Genomic DNA, 15,089 nt, shown 5'->3' on the forward strand with positions numbered 1-15,089 from the left:
GAGCGGCGATGGCAGAGGTGACAAAGATCCTCCTCTGGGCAGAAAGACATGTAACGGCTCTGTCGGCAATTTTCATTCCGGGAGTAGACAACTGGGAAGCAGACTTCCTCAGCAGACACGATCTCCATCCAGGAGAGTGGGGCCTCCACCAAGAAGTCTTCGCAGAGGTGACAAGTCTTTGGGGAGTTCCTCAAGTAGACATGATGGCATCTCGTCGCAACAAGAAGCTTCAGAAATATTGTTCCAGGTCGAGAGACCCTCAAGCAATAGCAGTGGATGCGCTAGTGACCCAGTGGGTATTCCGGTCAGTGTATGTCTTCCCTCCACTTCCGCTGATCCCAAAAATTCTCAGGATCATAAGAAGAACAAGGGTTCGAGCAATCTTCATTGCCCCAGACTGGCCAAGGAGGGCTTGGTACCCAGATCTTCAGGAGTTGCTCATAAAAGATCCTTGGCCTCTTCCTCTTCGCGAGGACCTGCTGCAGCAGGGGCCGTGCGTGTATCAAGACTTACCGTGGCTACGTTTGACGGCATGGCTGTTGAGCGCCGGATCCTAGCCCGTAAGGGTATGCCAAAGGAAGTCATTCCCACACTTATTCAGGCTAGGAAAGGAGTAACGTCGAAACATTACCACCGTATTTGGAGAAAATATGTGTCTTGGTGCGAATCCAAGAAGGCTCCTACGGAAGAGTTTCAGTTAGGACGTTTTCTCCATTTTCTGCAGGCTGGTGTGGAGGCGTGCATTCGATTGGGGTAACTCAAGGTCCAGATTTCGGCCTTGTAATTTTTCTTCCAAAAACAATTGGCCGCTCTTCCAGAGGTTCAGACCTTCGTGAAAGGGGTTCTGCACATCCAGCCTTCATTTGTGCCTCCAGTGGCACCATGGGACCTTAATGTGGTGTTGCAGTTCCTTCAATCGGATTGGTTTGAGCCTCTACAAGAGATAGAGTTGAAGTTTCTCACTTGGAAAGTGGTGATGCTTTTGGCATTGGCATCCGCAAGGCGGGTGTCTAAATTGAGGTCCTTGTCTCACAAGAGCCCTTACCTGGTCTTTCATGAGGATAGGGCAGAGTTGAGAACTCGCCAACATTTTCTTCCAAAGGTGGTTTCATCTTTCCACATAAACCAACCTATTGTAGTGCCAGTAGTTTCTGACACGTTCACTGAGTCAAAGTCTCTAGATGTGGTTAGAGCTTTGAAGATTTATGTCACTAGAACAGCTAGGATACGGAAAACAGAGGCTCTGTTTGTCCTGTATGCTCCCAACAAGATTGGGTGTCCTGCTTCCAAGCAGACTATTGCGTGCTGGATCAGAGGTACGATTCAGCATGCACATTCTACGGCTGGATTGCCGTTACCTACGTCGGTGAAGGCCCATTCTACTAGGTAGGTGGGCTCCTCCTGGGCGGCTGCCCGGGGGGGTCTCGGCATTTCAACTTTGCAGAGCAGCTACTTGGTCAGGGTCAAACACTTTTGCTAAGTTCTACAAGTTTGACACCTTGTCCGACGAAGACCTCAAGTTTGGTCACTCGGTGCTGCAGGGTCATCAGCACTCTCCCGCCCGTACTGGAGCTTTGGTATAAACCCCATGGTCATGAAGTGGACCCCAGCATCCTCTAGGACGTATGAGAAAACATGATTTTTATACCTACCGGTAAATCCTTTTCTCCTAGTCCGTAGAGGATGCTGGGCGCCCGTCTCAGTGCGTACTTTACCTGCAGTTTTGCTTATTAGAGCTACACATGTTGTGTTTCATTAGTTTCAGCACATTTGCTGTAATTGGTTCATGCCTATTGGCGTGTGTTATGTTGAATGCCATGTTGTGCGGCATGGTTGAGGTGTGAGCTGGTATATATCTCACCATTAGTATTAAAGTAAATCCTTTCCTCGAAATGTCTGTCTCCCTGGGCACAGTTCCTATAACTGAGGTCTGGAGGAGCCAGTTCACACCCATTGGAAAGTCTTAAGAGTGCCCATGGCTCCTGCGGAACCGTCTATACCCCATGGTCATGAAGTGGACCCCAGCATCCTCTACGGACTAGGAGAAAAGGATTTACAGGTAGGTATAAAAATCCTGTTTTTGGCCACCAATGTTGATATTAAACGGCATTTTGTATTATAGCATACTGTACCATAAATCTATTTTGGGTGTGGAATATTTGGTCCACAATCACAGTATCGACTTACATTATGTTGACATGGTTGTAATGTCGACATGCAGCTTGTATACTAAAATGTTATGTCAATTCTGTCTCTAACGGTAACCCTAAGCCGAATGTAAATGTCAACATTTCTTATGTCGACATTTTAACCACGTCGACATCATCAATGTCAACCTTCTGAGACAGGCTCTTAACGGTGCCTTGTTGACTGTTAACCTGTATATTAAATATATTTTTATTTAGATATAGTACTATGTATGTTTTTAAATGCAGTTAAGTAATTTATCTAATTAAGGGCTATACACGGTCGAATCACATTATTATGACCGCCTCATACAATTGATGTTGGCAGTGCGTAGCCCATGAAGTACAGTACGTCACGTGTCGTGCGTTGTCTTGGTAGGTATATAAGGTGTGCGATAGGCCATCTGCACACATATCACTCGTTGCTGTCATGGGTAAAAAGAGCAATTATCGGCTTTCGGGCCAAGGGTGGCAGTATTTCTGAAACAGCACAGATTGTGTACTGTTCGCATGCTGCTCTGGTGAAGGATACTAGACAAATGGCACCATAGCGAATATATCCGACGTGGAAACTGCGGAGCACCACGTGCCATTGAAGTGAGAGATGAACATCGGCTATGAAGGTACATGAGTGCCGACCGACACACTACAGTGAAGCAGCTCACTGTCAAAATGAACCTGAGGGCTACCAGACGTGTCTGAAACAACATTCTAGCCGGTCTATCTGCTGTCCATGTTACACACGGCCGATTACTCTGGCTTTTAGATGGTGGTCATAATAATGTCACTGGACCGTGTAGGTGGTAATACAATATTTGATTTTTATCTAGGTGCTGTGTGGTAAAGTCAAGAAAATTAACAGTAATTCTGCAATGAAAGTAGCCTTGGATCCAACACCAAATTTTGACAGTCATGTATCAAAGAAAGCACCACTATGGAATGATCCTTTAGATGAGCAGGTTACAAATTCATTGGTATGATTTTTTTTTTTTTACATAGGTGCTAAGACAAATATGTTTATTGTTGCTGTGTTTTGTAAAACAAACTAAGGAGTTAATGTTTCAAACAGCGAAAAGAGCTTTGATGTAGCATTTATCAAGTACATTTTATAAAATGTTAGGTTGCAGCTGATTGGTTGTCATGGGCAACTTTTCCACTGGTCCACTTCTCCACTATTTTCACTGCTTCATGCTGTACATCCACCCCCAATGTGCCCTTTTTTAGCTGTAATAAAAAGTCTGCAAGAATACTTTTTCACATGCAAAATAAACCTTTTTCAGCTGAACATGTTAAGCAATACAAATAGATTTTGACATAACACACATGGTACATTAAGTAGTGCATGTTTATTGTAGTTGTGCATGTTACATGCATTGGCAGCTCCAGCCACACATTGCAGTGAGGAGCTGGTCATCACATATAGACATACATGTGATAATGTATGTAATAGATGTGCTTGCTTGCCTTACCTACGGATCAGTAGCCACTGCTGTGTGTATCATTGACCTGCTTCTGCTGTATAGGAGACATCACTCAGCTTGTCCATCATTTTTTATAAGCCCACCCCGCAACTCACATTGGCTCACAGGAGTCGGGGGGGCAGGCTTATAGAAAATGATAGACAAGCAGAGAGATGTCTCCCGTGCAGTGGCAGCAGGTCAGTGATACACACAGCGGCAGCTGCTGATCCCTGGGTAAAACAGCCAGCACATATATTACATACATCACATATTACATATTTCATGTTGTACTGGCTGAGAAAAAAACAAATGGACATTTTGATTATTATTTCATTCTGCTAAGACTATCTGAAACTTATGTTTATATATTGTACAGATATACGTATATGAATATGACAGCAACTTTAGGCCTGCAAAAACACCAAGACATTGTCTTCCGATTGCTTTAGTAGATGCAACTTATATCGTCCAAAAACCTGCTACATCTTCAGGACAAGTACGACTTCAACCCAAACTTTCATCAGGTAGGATAGTGTGGCTTATTTGCTTTTTTTCACGTTTAAAAATAGTAGTAGTAATAATAATAATAATATTTATACAGCACTTTTCTCCCAATAGGACATTTGCATTGAAAAAATACAAGGTACAAAATAAGCTTAATTGAAAAGAGAACTAAACATTTAGGTTATACAGTATTTTATTGAGTCCGTGTTTGAAGGATTCTAGAGTGGAGGCCTCTCGCACAGTGTGGGGCAGCGAGTTCCATAGAGTCAGAGCCACAAAAGTAACAGCTTGATCCCCAGATGAATTCAGAGAGATTCTAGGTACCGCAAATAGTCCTTCATCTACAGATCGCAGTAAGTTAGCAGTGCATTAAGGAATCAGGAGCTGGGTCATGTACCTTGGGCCCTGGTCATGTAGGACTTCGAATGTCAGTAAACAAATCTTGAAACAGATTTGCCATCATACAGGCAGCCAGCATAGATAGTAGAGCAGGGGTGGCCAACTAGTCAGAGGCAAAGAGCCAGAAAAGATCTGTAGTCAAGAGCAAGAGCCACTATCATGCGCGGGTCGAAGGTGCACGTGCAAATATGAGGGTGTGACCTAGTTGTCACAAAGCCACATCCCATTTTTGTGTGCACACCTTTTGGTATGACGTTTGTAGAAGTATAACCTCATATCATAACCCCGTTTTTCGTCATGTTGTACAGTGCCAGATACATATAATGCCCCAGTACAGTGCCACATACATATAAAAAAGCCAAAAAATGGGTGCCTCCACAGTGCCAGATACATATATGCCCCCACAGTGCCAGATACATATATGCCCCCACAGTGCCAGATACATATATGCCCCCACAGTGCCAGATACACATGTCCCCAGTGCCAGATACACATGTCCCCAGTGCCAGATACACATGTCCCCACAGTGCCAGATATGCCCCACAGTGCCAGATATGCCCCCAGTGCAGATACACATGTCCCCACAGTGCCTGCTATGCCCCCAGTGCCAGATACACATGTCCCCACAGTGCCTGCTATGCGCCCAGTGCCTGCTATGCCCCCAGTGCCATATATGCTCCCACTGCCTGCTATGCTCCCAGTGCCAGATATACCCCCAGTGCCTGCTATGCCCCCAGTGCCAGATATACCCCCAGTGCAGATACACATGTCCCCACAGTGCCTGCTATGCACCCAGAGCCAGATACACATGTCCCCACAGTGCCTGCTATGCCCCCAGTGCCAGATATGCTCCCAGTGCCTGCTATGCCCCCAGTGCCTGCTATGCTCCCAGTACAGATATACATGTCCCTACTGATAATGTCGATTTTATCTTAAAACAGAAAGCTATACCTTAAACACACCTTAAATACACTTTAAACCTTTAGCCGCTGCGGCCGCTATACTTAATACACACGCTCTGTACTTTATACACTGATTGCGTACGGAGTCCTGTATCACTGTACGGACTTAGCGTACAAACGCCGCGCTGGGGTTACAAAGTACACACAGCGCGCACGCACCCAGAGATTCACTTTAAACCTTATACAGCAATGCGATGCGTTACTAATACACTCTTAAACCTTAGCAGAAAAAGGAAGACACAACACCGATTTGTAGTTAATCACTGGGTTCCGACACCACAGAGTAATATTTCTGAAAGGGGGTTAACAATACAAATTATGCACTACAATACAACAGAGTAAATGGCTACAGTCAATGTACATACGTGAGAATATTCGCATGCGCCTCCCGGTCCGGTCCTCCGCTATCAGGTTGATAACGTTGAGAGTCTTGTGTCTGGCCGGGCTGCAGCAGGCTTTATTTATACAAGTCTTCCAAAAGCAATACAATGGATACTGTAATCCCTTTGTCCATTGGACACAGGAATGCACCTTTACAGTACAGGAGAGGTCATAGGTTGATTTGAAAAGGTAGGCGATGTCTTTCCCAACTGCTCTTGTGGGTGGTCTCCTCTGGATTCCCGCCGCATACATAATATACAGTAAATACAGTTTATATCTATATTCTGCTTCTGCACCTAACTAGCCGCAGGAACATGCGATCTTCCGCAAACCAACACAGGAATGTTACCCTTAAAATACCCTACAGCTGGATACCAAACACCACCTTATAACCTTAGTCTGTCCCCTCTTATCCTGTAAAGGCGAATCCCTTTGTTCTGGAATCATTTAAACTGTTGATACTTTCTGATGTGGTGCAGGGGGACTATGTGTACAATGTGCACTATTTGGATTAAATATGTAATGTCTTGATAGCTCTCCATGCGTTCACAAACTCTGCCGTAAATACCCATACCACGTGCAGGACCGCGGGAGCGACCATACGCAAATTGCGGATATGTGCACGCACGGCGGAACAAGTGCACGCGCAGTGGGCATGTGTGTTCAGTTTATACGTGCTGTGTGTTCTTCAATATTTTTCGACTTTGACACTACAGTGCTCACCAGCCGCCCACTCCCTTCCGTTCCGCACCCCTCCCCGCTGACCGCGCTGCTGCTGCTTCTGCTCTCTCCGGCGGCGGTGTCTCTCTTGAATTAGGCGCCGGTCCATGAGCCAATCAAAGCTTGCGGTCCGGCAGCCAATCAGGAGCCTTAGCTGCTGGTCCGCGAGCTCTGATTGGCTCATGGGCCGGCGCCGAATTGAAGCGAGAGACCGCTGCCGGAAAGGCGTGCGTGTGTCTGGGGCTGGGGGCAGCGGTGGCCAGGAGCCGGCCGAGCCGCATGCGGCGGATGAAAGAGCCGCGGGTTGGCCACCGCTGTAGTAGAGTATGGGTGGCTATGGGTCTGGAATGGGGATGGTTAATTGCAGCTGTATTTTGTACCGGGTGCAATTCTTTTGATGGAACTCCCAGGTAGGGGTTCACTACGGCTGGCCGGCGGTCGGGCTCCCGGCGCCCAGCATACCGGCGCCGGGAGCCCGACCGCCGGCTGACCGACAGTGTGGCGAGCGCAAATGAGCCCCTTGCGGGCTCGCTGCGCTCGCCACGCTACGGGCACGGTGGCGCGCTACGCGCGCCACACTATTTTATTCTCCCTCTATGGGGGTCGTGGACCCCCACGAGGGAAAATAAGTGTCGGTATGCCGGCGGTCGGGCTCCCGGCGCCGGTATACTGAGCGCCGGGAGCCCGACCGCCGGTATACAGAAGACCACCCCCAGGTAGAGGACATTGCAGTAGTCTAAATGTGGTGATACAGATGCACATATGACTTAAGGTAGAATTAAGTACTTGATTCTGGCTATGTTCCTCAGATGAAAGAATGATGATTTGTATGGTTGTATGCTAAATGTGAGTCATCCTGGTCAAATTACATGCTTCACTAAATGTAAGGGGTCAGTTTATCAAGTGGCAGTTCTGCCATCAGTTCAAAACAATTGTGTATCACTAATAATGTTTTTATTAAGCACTTGCACAAATCAAAAAAAGTCTGTGCAGTCTTTTATGGTGGGTGGGGGGAGAGAAAACACATTTTAAAACAAATATAAGTAGCCCGGGATCTCTTAACCTAGGCTGCTAGTGAAAATAGATAGGGGAAATGGTGTGGGTCCCCTCTGTTTTTCACTAAACAGCACTAGCCTGATCCAGTCAGGGCTCATGACACTATAGCAGGGGACACACAGCATGTGTCATAATATCAATCGGCTCTAAACTGGTCAAACCAGCACTGGAATCCTTAGGGAGTGGGGAACCCCCACAAAATGGTACTTTTAGACCTTCTCCGTAAATCTAGTGTGGTGGTGGGTGCAGAGGTAATTACAGATGTGTCCTAAATGACATTAAATTGCCCCTTTTGGCACATCAGGTCCCAGGCGACTCACCCGAGCTTCTTACTCGCTCAAAACACATAAATATAACAACTGGGAGCGATAGGGTACATTGCTACATTAGCTTGCACTAACCAATATGAAATGCGGCGTTTGTATAACTGTGTGTGACAGAGTCTGAATCTATGTAAGAAGGGCTCTGATGTGAGCGGCCATGGCTTTTTCTCACACCAAGTTCCATTGTGCTTCATCTGCGAGTTTGTACATGTTTAAAACTAATTCCTAAAGTCCAACTCAACGTCTCTAGTACACTCTGAGTGGTGTTTCTCTGCATCTGCCATGCGGATATGACGCAAAATTGAACGAAAAATACATTACTCCTCTCAAAACATCTCAGTCGCTGGGTGTATGAGGGCACATCTGTATGTGTTAATAATAATAATAATGTTTTCTAAAGGTGGACTGCTGGCCCTAGCAAAGCTGCCAAGGCATGATGGCACTTGAAGAATGTCAAGTGCCAGCATGCCAGGGCATCAAGGGCTTGCTGGCACCTGTAAAGAAAATATTAATTTCTCTAACGTCCTAGAGGATGCTGGGACTCCGTAAGGACCATGGGGAATAGACGGGTTCCGCAGGAGACATGGGCACTTTAAGAAAGACTTTAGACTCTGGGTCTGCACTGGCTCCTCCCTCTATGCCCCTCCTCCAGACCTCAGTTTTAGACTGTGCCCAGAGGAAGATGGGTGCACTGCAGGGAGCTCTCCTGAGTTTCCTGCTAAGAAAGCATTTTGTTAGGTTTTTTTCTTATTTTCAGGGAGCTCTGCTGGCAACAGACTCCCTGCATCGAGGGACTGAGGAGAGAGGAGCAGACCTACTTAAATGATAGGCTCTGCTTCTCGGCTACTGGACACCATTAGCTCCAGAGGGAGTGGAAAACAGGTTCGTCCTGGGCGTTCATCCCAGAGCCGCGCCGCCGTTCTCCTCACAGAGCCGGAAGAAACGAAGAAAGAAGACTGCTGAGGCGGCAGAAGCCCTCGGGTGCTTCACTGAGGTAACGCACAGCACTGCAGCTGTGCGTCATTGCTCCCATACACCTCACACACTCCGGTCACTGTAAGGGCGCAGGGGGGGGCGCCCTGGGCAGCAATAGAATACCTCTCCTATGGCAAATGACTATATACATGTACAGGTGGGCACTGTACATGTATATAAAAGAGCCCCCGCCATATTTTATTAAGTTTGAGCGGGACAGAAGCCCGCCGCCGAGGGGGCGGGGCTTCTCCCTCAGCACTCACCAGCGCCATTTTCTCTCCACAGCACCGCTGAGAGGAAGCTCCCCGGACTCTCCCCTGCTTGACACACGGTGAAAGAGGGTTTTAAAGTAGAGGGGGGGGGGGCACATAATTGGCGATTATACATTACAGCAGCGCTACTGGGTAAACATTCTGTGTTTTTCTCCGGGGTCATATAGCGCTGGGGTGTGTGCTGGCATACTCTCTCTCTCTCTCTCTCTGTCTCTCCAAAGGGCCTAAAGGGGAACCTGTCTTCAGAAAAGAGTTTCCCTGTGTGTGTGGAGTGTGTCGGTACGCGTGTGTCTACATGTTTGACGATGAAGGCTCACCTGAGGAGGAGGGGGAGTGCATGATTGTCAGGTCGCCGTCGGCAACGCCGACACCGGACTGGATGGATATGTGGAATGTCTTGAATGCTAATGTAAATATATTGCATAAGAGATTAGACAAGACTGAGGCTAGGGATCAGTCAGGTAGTCAGACCATGCCTGTCCCATTGGCACCGGGACCTTCTGGGTCTCAGAAACGCACATTATCCCAGATCACTGACACAGATACCGACACGGATTCAGATTCCAGTGTCGACTATGAGGATGCAAAATTACAGCCAAAAGGGTCTAAAGGTATTCGTTACATGATCATTGCTATTAAAGAGGTTTTGCATATTACTGAGGAACCCCCTGTCCCTGACACGAGGGTACACATGTATAAAGAGAAAAAGCCTGAGATCACCTTTCCGTCCTCATTTGAGCTAAGCGAATTGTGCGAAAAGGCTTGGGAATCTCCAGACAGGAGACTACAAGTTCCCAAAAGGATTCTTATGGCGTATCCCTTCCCACAAAAGGACAGGATACTATGGGAATCTTCGCCTAAAGTAGTCAAGGCGTTGACACGCTTATCCAAGAAGGTGGCACTGCCTTCCCAGGATACTGCTACCCTCAAGGATCCTGCGGATCGTAAGCAGGAAGTTACCATGAAGTACATCTACACACATTCTGGTACTATTGTTAGACCGGCTATGGCATCGGCCTGGGTTTGTAGTGCTGTCGCAGCATGGACAGATTCCTTGTCTACGGAGATTGAGACCCTAGATAAGGATACCATTCTAATGACCCTAGAGCATATCAAGGATGCTGCGTTATATATGAGGGATGCTCATTTGTTTACTAAGCTCCAGAATAAATGCTATGTCTATTTCTGCTAGGCGACTCTTGTGGACCCGACAGTGGACGGGGGATGCCGACTCAAAGCGGCATATGGAGTCGTTGCCTTACAAGGGGGAGGAGTTGTTTGGAGAAGGCCTCTCGGACCTTGTCTCTACTGCTACGGCTGGTAAATCAAATTTTTTACCTTATGTTCCCCCACAACATACTAAGAAGGCACCTCATTACCAGATGCAGTCCTTTCGTTCAAATAAAAGCAAAAAGGTACGGGGATCGTCCTTTCTTGCCAGAGGTAAAGGCAAGGGAAAAAAGCTGCACATAGCTAGTTCCCAGGAGCAGAAGTCCCCCCCTACATCTGCAAAATCCACCGCATGACGCTGGGGATTCCCTGGGGGGGCCAGATCAAGTGGGGGCACGTCTTCGATTTTTCAGCCACGTTTGGATTCACTCACAGGTGGATCCCTGGGCAATAGAGATTGTTTCTCAGGGATACAGGCTGGAATTCGAAGAGATGCCTCCTCGACGGTTTTTCAAATCGGCTTTGCCAGCTTCTGCGTCAGAAAGGGAGTTAGTGTTAACTGCAATTCAAAAATTGTACCTGCAACAGGTGATAGTCAAGGTTCCTCTTCTCCAGCAAGGAAAGGGGTATTACTTAACCCTGTTTGTGGTTCCGAAACCGGACGGTTCGGTCAGACCCATTTTGAATCTGAAATCCCTGAACCTGTACTTGAAAAAGTTCAAGTTCAAGATGGTTTCCCTGGACATAAAAGATGCTTACCTTCATGTTCCGATTTTTCTTCCTCACCAGGCGTTCCTGAGATTTGCGGTACAGGACTGTCATTACCAATTTCAGACGTTGCCGTTTGGGCTTTCCACGGCCCCGAGAATTTTCACCAAGGTAATGGCAGAAATGATGGTGCTCCTGCGCAAGCAGGGTGTCACAATTATCCCATACTTGGACGATCTCCTCATAAAGGCGAGATCTCGAGAGAAGTTACTGGACAGCGTGTCACTGTCAGTGAGGACGTTGCAACAGCACGGCTGGATTCTCAATATTCCGAAGTCCCAGCTGGTTCCTACAACGCGTCTGACCTTTTTGGGCCTGATTCTGGACACAGAACAGAAAAAGGTTTTTCTTCCGATGGAAAAGGCTCAGGAGCTCATAGCTCTGGTCAGGAACCTATTAAAGCCAAAAAAGGTTTCAGTGCTTCACTGCACCCGTGTCCTGGGGAAGATGGTGGCATCGTACGAGGCCATCCCCTTCGGCAGGTTCCATGCGAGGACTTTTCAATGGGACCTACTGGACAAATGGTCCGGGTCTCATTTACAAATGCATCAAAGGATCACCCTGTCTCCCAGAGCCAGGATATCTCTCCTGTGGTGGCTGCACAGTGCTCACCTCCTGGAAGGCCGCAGGTTCAGCATTCAGGACTGGATTCTGGTGACCACGGACGCGAGCCTCCGAGGTTGGGGAGCAGTCACACAGGGAAGAAATTTCCAAGGACTTTGGTCAAGTCAAGAGACTTGTCTTCACATCAACATCCTGGAACTAAGGGCAATATACAACGCCCTACGTCAAGCGGAGATCTTACTTCGCAATCGACCAGTTCTGATCCAGTCAGACCACATCACCGCAGTAGCTCATGTAAACCGCCAAGGCGGCACAAGGAGCAGAGTGGCAATGGCGGAAGCCACCAGAATTCTTCGCTGGGCGGAGAATCATGTAAGCGCTCTGTCAGCAGTGTTCATTCCGGGAGATGACAACTGGGAAGCAGACTTCCTCAGCAGACACGATCTGCATCCGGGAAAGTGGGGACTTCATCAGGAAGTCTTCGCGCACATTGCAAGTCGGTGGGGACTACCCCAAATAGACATGATGGCATCCCGTCTCAACAAAAAGCTACAAAGGTATTGCGCCAGGGCAAGAGACCCTCAGGCGGTAGCTGTGGACGCCCTAGTGACACCGTGGGTGTTCCAGTTGGTATATGTGTTTCCTCCTCTTCCTTTCATACCCAAGGTGTTGAGGATAATAAGAAGAAGAGGAGTGAGAACAATTCTCATTGTTCCAGATTGGCCACGAAGGACCTGGTATCCGAATCAGCAAGACATGCTCACAGAAGATCCGTGGCCTCTTCCTCTAAGGCAGGACCTGTTACAACAAGGTCCCTGTCTGTTCCAAGACTTACCGCGGCTGCGTTTGACGGCATGGTGGTTGAACGCCGGATCCTAGCGGAAAAAGGTATTCCGGATGAGGTCATTCCTACGCTAATAAAGGCTAGGAAGGACGTGACGTCTAAACATTATCACCGAATATGGCGAAAATATGTTTCTTGGTGTGAGGCCAGGAATGCTCCTATGGAAGAATTCCATCTAGGTCGTTTTCTTCACTTCCTACAAACTGGAGTGAATTTGGGCCTAAAATTAGGCTCCATTAAAGTTCAGATTTCGGCCTTATACATTTTCAAAAGGAATTGGCCTCTTTACCTGAAGTACAGACTTTTGTGAAGGGAGTACTGCATATTCAGCCTCTTTTTGTACCTCCGGTGGCGCCTTGGACCTTAACGTGGTTGGTTTGAACCACTTAAAACAGTGGAGTTGAAATATCTCACTTGGAAGGTGGTCATGTTGTTAGCCTTGGCTTCGACTAGGCGAGTTTCGGAATTGGCGGCTTTATCACATAAAAGCCCCTATCTGGTTTTCCATATGGATAGAGCGGAGTTGCGGACCCGTCCTCAATTCCTACCTAAGGTGGTCTCATCCTTTCATATGAACCAACCTATTGTCGTGCCTGTGGCTACACGTGACTTGGAGGATTCCGAGTCCCTTGATGTGGTCAGGGCTTTGAAAATTGACGTGGCCAGAACGGCTAGGATCAGAAAAACAGAAGCACTGTTTGTCCTGTATGCAGCCAACAAGGTTGGCGGCCCTGCTTCAAAGCAGACTATTGCTCGCTGGATCTGTGACACGATTCAGCAGGCGCATTCTACGGCTAGATTGCCGTTACCGAAATTGGTTAAGGCCCATTCCACTAGGAAGGTGGGCTCGTCTTGGGCGGCTGCCCGAGGGGTCTCGGCACTACAGCTGTGCCGAGCTGCTACTTGATCGGGGTCAAACACTTTTGCAAAGTTCTATAAGTTTGATACCCTGGCTGAGGAGGACCTCCTGTTTGCTCAATCGGTGCTGCAGAGTCATCCGCACTCTCCCGCCCGTTTGGGAGCTTTGGTATAATCCCCATGGTCCTTACGGAGTCCCAGCATCCTCTAGGACGTTAGAGAAAATAAGATTTTACACTTACCGGTAAATCTATTTCTCGTAGTCCGTAGTGGATGCTGGGCGCCCGTCCCAAGTGCGGACTTCTTCTGCAAGACTTGTATATAGTTATTGCTTACATAAGGGTTATATTATAGTTCATCCGTTTGGACCGAGACTATGTTGTTTGTTCATACTGTTAACTGGGTAGTTTATCACAAGTTATACGGTGTGATTGGTGTGGCTGGTATGAATCTTGCCCTTGGATTAACAAAAATCCTTTCCTCGTACTGTCCATCTCCTCTGGGCACAGTTTCTCTAACTGAGGTCTGGAGGAGGGGCATAGAGGGAGAAGCCAGTGCACACCCAGAGTCTAAAATCTTTCTTAAAGTGCCCATGTCTCCTGCGGAGCCCGTCTATTACCTATTGTCCTTACGGAGTCCCAGCATCCTCTACGGACTACGAGAAATAGATTTACCGGTAAGTGTAAAATCTTATTATCACTGCTGTCACCGCTTTAGTGTTGTTTGCTGCAGTGGCATCTGTGACTTTATGCGAATCGCAGTATCAGCCCGTCCCCTTGTGTATATCAAAACAAGACACACGCATTGAATGTTGTATTATTTTATTAAATGAACATACCCCCACATCCCTCTTTCACTGATTTATTACTAACAGATCCTTTTCGGTCAGTGTACTGTATCATTCTTTGGTCTTGGCAAAACAAGACCAGTCGCAACTTTTCAGAAGATGCAAAGGGCCACACTGATTGGCCAGAGTTTGCGAACTGGACTGGTTGCCTTAGAGAGGGAGAACACCATTTTTTGGGTGGTCCCCACTTCTCTAGGTATTCCAGCACTAGGCTGACCAGTCTAGGGGTGGTTGCCAATACACATGGGGGATCCCAAGCTGTGTGTCCCCTGCTATACTGTCACTAACCCTGGCTGTTTTGCATAATACTGGTACATGCAAAATAGGGTGACTCCACGCCATTTTTGTCTCTTATTTTGCACTACCTCCTAGACAAAGAGTCCTAGGGCCAGTTATCTCTTTGGGGGGCTGTTCCTGTTATTTTTTATTTTTACACATACAGGCGTGGACAAATTTGTAGGTAGCCTTGCATGAAAAAAATATGTTTTTCACTGAAATAATTTGAAAGTGACAAAAGTGATTGGTATCTAGCATTACCATGTTTACTAGAAATCAAACTTTGCATTACAATTTTGATTCGTCAGAAAATAATTAAAGAAATGAAAATGGCATGGGAAAAATTATGGGACCCTTAATATATTGCTGCACAATCTAAAGGCAATCACTGCAATCAAACAATTTCTGTAGCTCTCACTGAGACATCTGTACCTGTCAGCAGGTAGTATGGCCCACTCTTCCTTAGCAAACTACTCCAGCTGTCCTAGGTTTGATGTATGCCTTCTCCAGACTGCATGTTTCCG

At 47.3% G+C, this 15,089-nt stretch overlaps 1 protein-coding gene across 10 annotated transcripts in view; it reads left to right on the top strand.

Annotated features, from left to right (window-relative positions):
- Window positions 1-15,089, top strand: part of TEX15 (testis expressed 15, meiosis and synapsis associated) — a 313,058-nt gene that overhangs the window by 227,902 nt on the left and 70,067 nt on the right. For all 10 annotated transcript variants that reach the window (XM_063920026.1, XM_063920025.1, XM_063920024.1 and 7 more), the window contains 2 exons: window positions 3,017-3,160; window positions 4,023-4,170. In XM_063920026.1, the coding sequence (XP_063776096.1) occupies window positions 3,017-3,160; window positions 4,023-4,170 (292 nt within the window). The remainder of the gene's footprint in view (window positions 1-3,016; window positions 3,161-4,022; window positions 4,171-15,089) is intronic.

The sequence above is a fragment of the Pseudophryne corroboree genome, chromosome 1 (assembly GCF_028390025.1).
Source record: "Pseudophryne corroboree isolate aPseCor3 chromosome 1, aPseCor3.hap2, whole genome shotgun sequence".
NCBI classification, from domain to species: Eukaryota; Metazoa; Chordata; class Amphibia; order Anura; family Myobatrachidae; genus Pseudophryne; species Pseudophryne corroboree.